The sequence below is a fragment of the Cyprinus carpio genome, chromosome B11, assembly GCF_018340385.1.
Source record: "Cyprinus carpio isolate SPL01 chromosome B11, ASM1834038v1, whole genome shotgun sequence".
Lineage (NCBI taxonomy): Eukaryota > Metazoa > Chordata > Actinopteri > Cypriniformes > Cyprinidae > Cyprinus > Cyprinus carpio.
In genome coordinates, this window is record NC_056607.1 from 15,814,610 (window position 1) to 15,826,411 (window position 11,802).

Sequence of the window (11,802 nt, forward strand, 5' to 3'; positions counted from 1 at the left end):
AAAATGTTATAATACAGGGTGTATTATAACATTTTTCACAGTACTTTGTATTGTTTGCAAAGCACATAAAAATGCAATTGCAGCTTAATTTTTTTCAATTTTTTTTTTTCAATTTTTTTTTCAATTTTTTGCAATTACATTATAAATATTTTTACTGTAACTTCTGATCAGTTTATTGTATCCTTGCTGGATAAAGTAATAAATGTCTTTCAATCAATGAATCAGTAAAAATAAAAATAATTATTAAAAAAAATCTTACTGACCTCAAACATTTGAAAGGTGATATATGGCAAATATTTTTTTATTATTATTTTTATTGATTGATTGATTGAAAGTCATTTAGTACTGTCATGATCAGGTCACTGAACTTCCGTTAATTCACCACCAGAGGTCATCATCCACAACACAGACTCTCACACTACACAGTCACCCTGTACTACATTTCCCATGCTCCATTGCACCAATCACATTCACCTGAAAACTATCACACACAGCTGCCACCAATTACACACAGACAGCATAATCATCATACACACTTTATAAGCATTGGACTTCCTCTCACATACTGCCGAGTATTGTTCTGCACATATCCCTCTCAGCGATAGCTGCGATACATAAGCCTTTCTGTGTTAGTTTCTAGTTTTCATAGTCTCATTTCAGTTCCTTGTTTTCATAGTCTTGTCTCTGTTTCTAGTTTTCATAGTTTAGTCTTTTTCTTGCCTTGCCCTATTACTCGTGTTTTGACCCTTTTGCTCTGGATACTGGATTACCCCTCTTGCTTAGCCCTCTGGATATTGTTCGCTCATCGAAGACCCACGCTTGCCCTAGGATTATTCTTGGGTTTTGCCCTCTATCTACCTGTTTGCCATTGTTTGACCCATGCCTGTTATGACCACGTCTCTGTCTAATAAAAGCTCACACATGTATCTGCACATCTCACGACTTGTCAGCCCCGTTACAAGTACTTTATCCAGCAAGGATACAATAAACTGATCATAAGTTACAGTAAAGACATTTATATTGTTACAAATATTTCAATTTCAAATAAATGCTCTTCTTTTGAACTTTCTACTCATCAAAGATTTCTGAAAAAAAAAGGATTACGGTTGGTTCCCACTAAAATATTAAACAGCACAACTATTTTCAACACTCAAAAATAATAACAAATGTTTCTTGAACACCAAATCATCATTTTATTGTGACACTTAAGACTGGAGTAATGTTTGCTGAAAATTAAATTTTGGCAGCACAGGAATAAATTACATTTTGAAACATTATTAAAACAGAAAACAGTTTTAAATTACTTTTAAATGGTAATATTTCACAATATAAATATTTTTACTGTATTTTAGATCAAATAAATGGCCTTGATGAACACAAGAGGCTTCTTTCAAAAATGTCTGAATGTTAGTATATTTACAATGAGACTATTGTAGGTATGCTAATATAAAAAGTCTGGCTTTTAAAGAGGTATTTTGTTAGTACTTACCAAATAAAAGTGTTCATTTAACATTTGCAGCTTAGTTTGTGAAAATACAAAAATACATGTATGCAGTTGCATGTCTTAAAGCACATCAGTAAATCATGCCATTTGCACTAGAGTGCAATATATTGTGTTTTTAGAAAAAAGGAGATGATAAAGCCTATAAAACAAACTGAAAGCAAAGCCAAATAAAGAAAAGAAGATTTGTACAATTGTTTGACTGACTAAAATGATTTACTGAAGGGGCTTCATTCATTTTCATCAGTAATATATAGCAGCTCAAGGGAAGACTCAAAAAGGTAATGCCTTCAGCACAAGGCTACACAGGGAGCAAATCCACTTGGGGTACATTGAGATGGACGTCCATATCTGGAGTGCACCTAAAATACAGAAAACACAGTGACAGTAACTGTATAAAGCCATTATATGACCTTAAAGGGATAGTTCACCCAAAAATGAAAATTCAGTCATTAACTCTCCCTCATGTTGCTGCAAACCAAATAAAGATATTCAGAAGAACATTTTTTGCTCATACAATGAATGTCAATATGGTCCAGAACTATGTACAATGGACAAACAATACTTCTTTTGTGCTCCACAGAATAAATTCATACAGGTTTGGAACAACAAATGATGACAGAATCTTCATTTTTTTGGTGCAAAGATCATGTAAATCAGGAGGACTCCTTACAGGACATCTGCCCTTAAACATGGTCACCACAGCCTGAGACAGTTTGTTTAAGACAGGAAACATGAGAACTTTCTCTGCTGGGGCTCAGTACATCTGCAGATACTAAACCCACGTCTCTGTCACGAGCGAAGCAGGAAATCCCAGATCTGTTTATCATTAACTCTATTTAATGGAAACCTTTATAACTTAGTGCTCAGTGTGACATGATATGTGAACACAGTGAATGTTTTTTTGCTTGTTTTCCACGTTCTTTGTCCCCTAGCGCAAAACACTGAAGGACAGAAGGTCCATATGAAAAAATCTTATCTGGATAAAATCTTAGCCAGGACGTGTCCCGTATGAATGGTGCATATGGCCACCCTATTGTGCATGCACTCGCAGGATCTTGGAATAAAGTGTCTGATTGTTTTGGAGATATGACCGATTGTCATGGAGAGAAAAAAGACATGCTGTTTTGGAACAGACTGTTGGGAAATGTGAAACCTTCATTAACCTTTAATGGGTGCCAGGGATTCCATGAATGCACAGCAATCTCTTGTTCTTCATTTATCTTTAAGATGGCCTTTGGAGTCTTTTCCAGTACTGTGTAATATAACACCATCTCCAACAGCTCAATGTTTTTTCCAAACCAAGCATTTGTTTGAAAGTAGATAGGGTACTTTTTCCTCTAGTTTACAGTATCTGATTAGCAACACTCCACTCCAATCTCCAAAAAAGCTTAATGGGTTAGTGAACATGTTGCTTATCATACATATTTGCATGGTCGTTCACCCAAAAATTAAAATTCAGCCATCTTTTACTTACTCTCTCATGTCATTTCCAATATGGTCACACATTATTTCAACAACAATAGGAGTGTTATTAATGACGTCAAACAAAAGTGGTGGAGATCTTGATGACTACTGTACTGTACACTCATATCTTAGTAATGATGAAACTTGCAACCATAGGCTAATGATGCTTTTAGGAAATGAAACATGATTTTGTTCTGTAGAACAAAAAAGGAAGGTATTTTGGACCCTATTGTCTTTAAATGGACAAAAACATTTGTGACTTCCGTTAGAATTTCTTCTTTTGCAAGGAAGTCTTACAGGTTTGGAATGATGATTGACTAAATAATGGCAGAATTTTCATTACATTTCTTTAAACTGTTTCTCAATTCATTAAATGAGCATCTTATCTCATATTGGAAGTTAAATTCTCATGGGCTGTGTGCTGTCAGTATGTTTGAGAAGGCTCTTGAAAGTAAAGTGTTGCTGTTCTATATCTGTTTATGGGAGGGGTCGGGTCATACTAACACTGTTAGACATTTCGAGGGGTTTGTTGAACTTCCCTTCAAGTGGTCAATTTTGTGAGAACATTTTTCTGCAGCTGCAATTATTGTATAACTTGGGAATGCTTCAGTTGAAGAGCTTGGCAATGTTCTTGTGTTAATTGAGGACATAAGAACTGTTTGTGATGATGAAGCTGTTTGCCACAATAACTTAATGTCCTCATCCACTTACTTGTCTGATTTCAGAAAAACATCTGGAAAGATCTCTCTCCTGAGGTTTTTCGGTCTTGATAGTTGCAGTTCTCGAATACACTTCCTTAGCTCTTCATTCTTTCGCTCCATCTCCATTACCAACTTAAAAACATATACAGTAAATTAAATTTACAATGCAAATAAATGTAGTATTTTAAAAGATTCATTCCACTTTAATACTCAATAATAAACTTTAAAGTACATTTTTAAATAAGAAAGAACTACCCTTTTCTGTTTATGAATCTCTTCCCTCATTGTATCGTTCTGTGAGGCCATCAGTTTGACAATGGAAGGGAAGTGGGAAGCATGTTTCTGAAAATCAAACCACAAACACATTTTTTATGAAGCTCCTTACGTAAAAACTTATCTACTTTTAAAATAACATCAATCTAAAAATCAACACAGAAGAACTTCTTTACCTCAACAACAGCAGACAGCACTTGTTCTTTTTCGCATTGACGTCTCTCCAAATTGACCATTTCTTTTAAAAAACAGATTCAATTCTTTTTGCTCTTTCTGTCAGTTATAAAAGGGGCAAATACACTACAATGTTATTGCACACTGATGAGTTCTTATGGGAGCTGGAACCACATGTGTTTTTTTAATAAATAAAGGATTTACCTGGATATAACTTTGATTACTTTTTACTCAGTCATCCAGTCCTGGTCATATTTTACCTGCTCCATCTCTTTCAGTCTGTCCAGCTTTCTTTCCATGTCTGCAATCTGCAAACCCTTGACTGGGAACTCCATATCTTTGTATGTCTTCAGTCTGCGGAGCTCTTTCTGAGCCTCTACCACCTTCACTTTTAGCAGATCCAACTGATTCTGCAAACTTACATTTATCAGATGAAGTCAGCTGAAATTTGTTGCTGCAGTTTGGGGTTATTTGTTTTAGCTTTACCATTAAAAGCCATTGCAGAAACAACACTATAACTGCGCAAAGAATGTGGATACCCAAACATTTGGACCTCTCTGTGTGCACAGAGGCATTATCATGCTAGAACAGAAGAGGGCCTCATTCTACATTAAATGTTTTAGCATGCTTGATTTTATGCACCTGCTTTGATATACACTACAGTTCAAGTGAACTACAGTTCTGGGATCAGTATAATTAATAATAATAATAATAATAAAAATAATCATAAAATAATGTTTTTATTCAGCAAGGATGCATTGCATTGATCAAAAAAGAAAGGTAAAAGACAATTACACTTCCAAAGATTTGTGTATCAAACAAATGCTGCTTCTATTTATCAAAGAATCCTGAAAAAATATAATGCAGAAACTGTTTTCAAGTTTTATTTTCAGTGTTTCTTGAGCACCAAACCAGCATATTAAAAAGATTTCTGAAGGATCATGTGACACTGAAATCTGGAGTAATGACTGCTGAAAATTCAGCTTTGCTGTCACAAGAATACATTACGTTCTAAAATATATTAACATTTTTGACTGTGTAGTGTACATATTGCATTTGAAATTGATGAAAACTAACTGATGAACTATAAACTATACTATAAACTAACCGCTGAGATGTGTCTGTGATGCTTCCTTTATATCTCTCAGCTCTGTTTTGGCACTTTTAACAAGACTTTCTTTCCATCGTTTCAAAGCTACCGTTGATCTCTAGAAAGAACTTAAAAGATCATGTTTGATTGGTTAGGGATATTCAGTGTATGTTAAATTTGTAAAAAGTTTGAGTTCAGTGCACAATGTGTACACTATAGGATCTAAAGATGTGATACAATTTCGCTCACCCTCTTTTGCTCTGTCTGGATGAGTAGTTCATTGGTTCTGGCGAATGAGCTTCTGTCTGTATCCATTATGCTTCTGGCCATCTGCAGGTTCCTCTCTTGAAGCTGTTCACAGAGCTCCTCCAGGTCTTTTATTGCTTCTTTCCTGGATTTGATGAGTAACTACAACAGAGTGCAGCCGCTGACATGGCATATACATCAATCTAAGCACAAGTGAACAAGTCTGCTTTCCTTCTTTATAGTACACATCATCAGTTCTTTAATGTTGTATTTCGTCTTTGAGGTGACCTGGTCCTGTTCCACTTTTTCAGCTGTCCTTCTTTAAGGGAATTTGGGGAGTGTTGTGAAGTCATTGTGGACATGAGATTGAGACTTTCCTATTCATAAAGCAGAGATTACAAAAGAATTCATAAAGACAGATATGCCTCACTACAGTAGAAGCTTTGATCCAGACACACCCATGTTTACACCTGATTTTCCAGTCTGAGATGGTCTGATTTCTCCTGTGTTAGATGATATGCCTGTTTTATGATGAGGAGTTGCCCAGAGCAGAGGTTTAGCTCTTGTATTTTGCTCCCATTTTCTGTAATCTGAAAAATATTTGTAAGTTTTTAGTCAGAAAGCAATACTCATACATGAAAGAATAAATGGGGTGTGTAACATTACTGCAAACTTTTTCATTATGCCAAAAAATGCTAGACCACTACATTAACATTACAAAACATTACCATAACACAGTCAGTCATACCACGGAATTAAAGTTATGCATATCTTGACCTGCCATGTTGTTTTCTTCTTCAGAGCCGTCGACATCAAAATTACCGACAATTTCAACATTTCACAAGTTTGCCATAGCAACCGGAGAAGTACGACTGGGTACAGCATACTTCTGCTGCCATCTAGTGCACATACCTAACAGTAGCCTAACAACATGTGGCCTAACAGTAAAGAGCTTTATGAATTTCTATAAATCCCTATATATTCTATGTGACTGTAGCATAATTGAGAGTATGTAGAATTCAGTTGTGATATTTCCCAATTCTTGTCAAAATGCCACTTTTGTTATTATTACATTTTTTCCTGTCATCTTTAAATACACACTAGGCCTAATGCTCTTTTTTATTTAATGGGAAATTAATAAGTTCAACGAATAGGATTGTATTGTCTATTTTTAACCCTCTGTAAATACATTTATAAAAATGTTTATGATGTTGTAATGGAAATTATTTACAATATATTTGTTTTCAAAATACACTTTAATTGCTGACATATCTGCATTATAGATAAGATGCATGTTTATAGAAGAGTAGGTTATACAAAAAGGTGTATATTTAGTGGCACATTTACAACACAAACAGTAAATATAAAATGTATTATAAATAGCATAACAATGATTCAAATATCCAACTTTATCGTCAACATATTAACATTGGGAATTATATTACTTTGTTTAATGAATAGCAGTACATAAATTTTTTTTCTGCATAATTCCCCAAATAAAGGTGGGATTAATATTATGAAATCATCAATATACAAATGCATATACAGCCTTCACAGCACAAAAAAGACTAACATTTAATGAATAACATATGGAATAGCCCAGTGTTTTACATTTGTTGTTATGGCACCATCAAACTAGATTATATTTGTGATCACTGCAAATAGTAAAATCTTAACATTTAAATATTTAAAATGTGTTATTGAAACAGATGCTCTGTAATTGCATTGAAAAGTATAAAGAAATGAAAAACATGATCATAGTAGCTGCAGATGAGGTTTTGATCGGCAGTTCTAGTGTTGATGACATCACGCCGTGTTGTTGTTTATGTCCATGCGGCTGATGAGCTCTGTGACGAGCGCCTGCAGCGTCTCCGAACGCATTTTGCTCACTTCCAGCACAGCTTCATGATTGACAGACTCATTATCCTCATAGCTTTTCACCACTTTGTTAGTGATGAGGGAGAGACCGAAGACCCTCATGCCACAATGACTGGCGACCAACACTTCTGGTGCAGTACTCATTCCTGTAAAAGCAAGTTAGACATAAATTTAAAATAAATGCATAAAATTACTTACTATTTTTATACAATACACAGGTGTGTATTTACATATGGCTACTTCACAACTACAAATATAAATGCACTTGGAATATTGATATAAGTTTAAGAAATTATTCTATTATGTCAGTAGAACAATTCGGTAAGACTTTAGTATAGGGTCCAATTCTTACAACAACCAGTTGCTTATTAGCATGCATGTTATTAACATATTGGCTGTTTATTAGTACTGATAAAGCACATATTCTGCATGACCATATTTTACATCCCTATACCTAAACTAAACAACTACCTTACAAACTATTATTAAGCTGCAAAAGTCATAATTAATGGTTTGTTAATAGCAAGAATTGGACCTTAAAATAAAGTGTGACCAAAAATTCTGTTATGACTATTATTTAAATCTATAATTTCACAGAGTGATATAAGATATGTGAAACTAACACAGCTTTGCAGGAAATCAGTTGCCCGGCACAGTGGTCAATTATACAGTTTAGAGAAATATGAGTCTGTGGAATGCAGTGATTGACCAATCAGAACCAAGTATTCCAGAGAGCCATGTAATAAAGGAGCTCATTCATCAGGCAGTGAAATAACCTAAAATTCAGCACTTTCAGGGACATTAAAACATGAAAAGTACAAACAAAAACTAGGGATGCATGATATATTAAGTCAATATTAGATTATTATAATTAATTGGCAATGATTGATATTGGATATTTAATTGTGCATGCTAATTATTTCTATTGTTACATTTAATAAAACACTAACATTTTTATAATGCAATAAAATGTAATCACTAATCTCAATATATGAACTAAATTAACTTACTATTTCTATACAATAGAATGTTATTATATTAACTGTATCATTTCTAATAGCCATTGACTTACATATGATTTTTTTTCCATACTATGGACGTCAACGGCTACTAGCAATTGATTGTTTTTCAACATTCTTTAAAATATCCTCTTTTGTGCTCAACAGAAGAAAGAAACTCTGGTTTGGAACAACCAAAGGTTAAGTAAATGATGACAATTTTCATTTTTGGGTGAACCATCTCTTTAGGTGAATTTGTTGCTAATTTACATCATCAGTCAAAGTTAAGTGAAAGTTGAATTTTTTGAAAAGCAATTTAGAGATTTGGATTCAATACCAATTGTATTGATTTTTCTAAAAGAGACACCAGCTTACCAACTGCATCCACTCCCAGTTTGTGCAGGAGGCGGGCCTCAGCTATGCTCTCAAAGTTGGGTCCTCCCACCATGCAGTAGACGCCTTCTTGGACATACTGGGAGACGCCCATGCTCTTACAGATGTCAAACGCCATCTTCCGTAGGCTTTTGTCATAAACCCCAGACATGGGTGGAAATCGAGGACCAAACTTGACAGCAACAGATAAATGATTTCATTCCTTATACTGGTGATTCTAATGAATGGATGCTTTCTTAAATCACTTCAACATGTACATTGATACTCACTTATCATCATTAGGGCCATTGAGCGGGTTCAGTCCAGCAAGTCCAGGGAAGTTAATGTGGTCACGTATGATCATAATATCACCACAGTTATAACTGTCCGCTAATGACCCTGCAGCATTAGTGACAATCAAGGTTTCGACACCCAGCAGCTTGAACACTCTTACTGGAAAAGTGACCTGAGGAACACAAGTGCAAATTCTGTCAATCCAGTTTCAACATCCAGTACCTTTATAATGAACTTTCAAAAGCTTGCGGGTGTACTGTACAGGGACTCCTCCAATAAGCCATTTTAATCTAACTCTGTTATATAAATCACTCAAAAGTTTCACTGAATAGTTCATTGTGCTCTGATTACAGCATGTGACTCAAATCAGCATGACCAGTATGGAGTGGATATACTGTGCGGGCATCCAAAAAGAAAAAATCTCCTTATTCTATCATCATTCTAGACTGCAGCATGACACAGCATGAATAGAACAGTGTTTTGGAGTCACTTTTGGAATGCATTTGTGACACGTGATAAAACTACCAAGATACAGATTTTGTATTATCCTGAACCATTATGCAAATAAAGCTTTATGGGACATTAAAATATGTTAGTTTAAAAAAGATGCAAACATACCAAGGTGAACTGAAGTGAATATTGTTAAAAATGTAAAATATCGTTCAGTTTAGGTTCAAGATGCTTTTTAAATAAATTAATAGAGTACTTTTATTCACATTAAAATTATTAAAAGCGATAGTAAAACATATACAAATATGCTGTTCCCAAAAAAATAGTATGCAGCATTACTGCTTTTAGCATTTATAATAATAAAAAAATAAGCAATATTTCTTGAGCATCAAATCAGCATATTCGAATAATTTCTAAAGGATCATGTGAAACTTAAAACTGGAGTAATGGCTGCTGCAAATTCAGTTAATAAATGTTAAAATATATTCAAACAGAAGAATAGTTATTTCAGTTTGTAATAATATTTCACAATATTACTGTTTCTACTGTATTTTTGATCAAATAAACACGGCTTTGGTGAACAAAACAATAAAACATCTACAGCCTAAATTTGAACAATAATTTATGGAAAAGAAGTGTAGCATTTAGTGCCATTGTTTTAAAAAAGATCAAACCTTGCTTAGTGAGTGTCCCTCATACATGTGGAATCGGCCCTGCATGCACACGCAGGTCTTCCCTTTGAGCTCTCCAAAAACCAGCCTTCCAGCATGACCCTTCACTGTTTCAATACACACAACACACACAAGCATTACTACATACAACATAACACACTACAAAAATGGTTTTAGAATTTTGTTTCCATCCATTTAACATCATTACAATGTCAACATTATTCAAGTTTCAACCGATTTAATCAAAAATGGTGCAATGAATCTGCTAGCTCTAATTTTGTCACTTTAAAATTTAAGGCACCATTTAAACTAAAATCCTTGATTTCTGTAGACTTCTGCTAGCACGATATGACATTTTTAGCTAATACTTTGTCTTTATTTTTGCAAATGAACAAAAACCACTGATGCAAACACATTGTTACATGCTCTGAGCTGTATCTTACCTGTGCTCTGAGGAAAGCCAGGGATGTCAGAGTATTTGAAAGAGTCTTGGCATTTGAGTGCATCTGCCAGCATTCCCAGTCCGGAACCGCAGATGATGGCTACTTTTGGTCTGTGTTGTGTCTGGGACAGCAGCCAGTCTGCAGTTCTCTGATAGTCCTCATGGCTGGTGATGAAAAAAGGAAAATCTTTATTAAATTAAAAGCCTGACTCCCTATTTATATTCATTAAAGAAAATTGTGCAATTTAAAACATCAATTCAACAAAAATAAAACATTATTCATTTGCTGCATATTGTGGACTGTTCCATTTCAGGTCTATTGTGACTATTAAAAAGTATTATATTGGCATTATTAATTCAAAATTGCAAATACCCCTTTGCTTAACCTGAATCATGCTCTATACTATAAAATATCATACAATATCTAACATTAAACAAAGCTAAACTTTTACATTTTTGACAAAAAATAGTTATGTATGCTATTTTCCTTCATACACACAATCTTAAGATATATTTTCAAACTTAAGATGGAAAGAAAACTTACCAGATTTGATCTTTACTATGCATGTTAGTATTGTGTGTTCGTCTTGAAGAACGTTTTCAACTGAAGAGTGATCCTGGTTCTTAGCAGTGTGTGAATGAGAGAGCAGCCCTCTCCATTTAAGTAAACCAAATGCCTGACCTCACTAACAGACACAAATGCTCTGATTGGTTACAACTCAGTATTATAGTTTAGTCATGCCTAATGAAATGTTTTGTAATTTGTAGGTGTGTCTGGGTTTAAATATCAGTTGCAAGCAAAACTTTCAATCTGATTTGGGGGACAAAAGATTTTAAAACCTACCACATAAGAATATCTGGCACTCATATCAATAGAGATTGTTTTTCTTCAGTGTTTTTCTTACATAATGTTTTTGCCTGTGAATGCATTGCACATTTAACAGTTCACAAGGGAAGTTTTATTTTTTGGACAGAATCATAATCATAGAACCAGAAATCATAAATTGGGAAGAAAGCAGAAATAAATAACAAGAACAAGACCAACATGTGACTATAGATAAATTAGACACATTAATTTCCCACTGCATTTGTTTTCTTGTTGTATTTTCTAATGTATGCTGAAACAGATGATCAGTATTCTTACTTTTCAATAAAACTTTAATGCAGAATTTACATTACAATTAGGCCAGTTTAAAGCAGCTCAAAAAGTGTGTTTAGATCCAGGATGCAGAATTACATGTGCCA

The 11,802-nt window shown here is 34.3% G+C and overlaps 2 protein-coding genes across 2 annotated transcripts; both read right to left on the minus strand.

Annotated features, from left to right (window-relative positions):
- Positions 1-1,323: 1,323 nt before the first annotated feature.
- Positions 1,324-4,977, minus strand: LOC109098705 (uncharacterized protein C20orf96-like). Its single transcript, XM_042734178.1, has 4 exons — positions 4,119-4,977; positions 3,925-4,011; positions 3,680-3,801; positions 1,324-1,863 (listed from the first exon to the last, which is right to left on the minus strand). The coding sequence occupies exons 1-4, from the start codon at positions 4,176-4,178 to the stop codon at positions 1,803-1,805; spliced, it is 330 nt and encodes a 109-aa protein (XP_042590112.1). The 5' UTR covers positions 4,179-4,977; the 3' UTR covers positions 1,324-1,802.
- Positions 4,978-6,699: 1,722 nt separating this feature from the next.
- Positions 6,700-11,396, minus strand: pnp4a (purine nucleoside phosphorylase 4a). The gene is made up of 6 exons (XM_042734177.1): positions 11,102-11,396; positions 10,559-10,722; positions 10,119-10,222; positions 8,991-9,166; positions 8,704-8,894; positions 6,700-7,476 (listed from the first exon to the last, which is right to left on the minus strand). Exons 1-6 carry the CDS (start codon positions 11,122-11,124, stop codon positions 7,259-7,261), a joined length of 876 nt encoding a protein of 291 aa, XP_042590111.1. The 5' UTR covers positions 11,125-11,396; the 3' UTR covers positions 6,700-7,258.
- Positions 11,397-11,802: the final 406 nt, after the last annotated feature.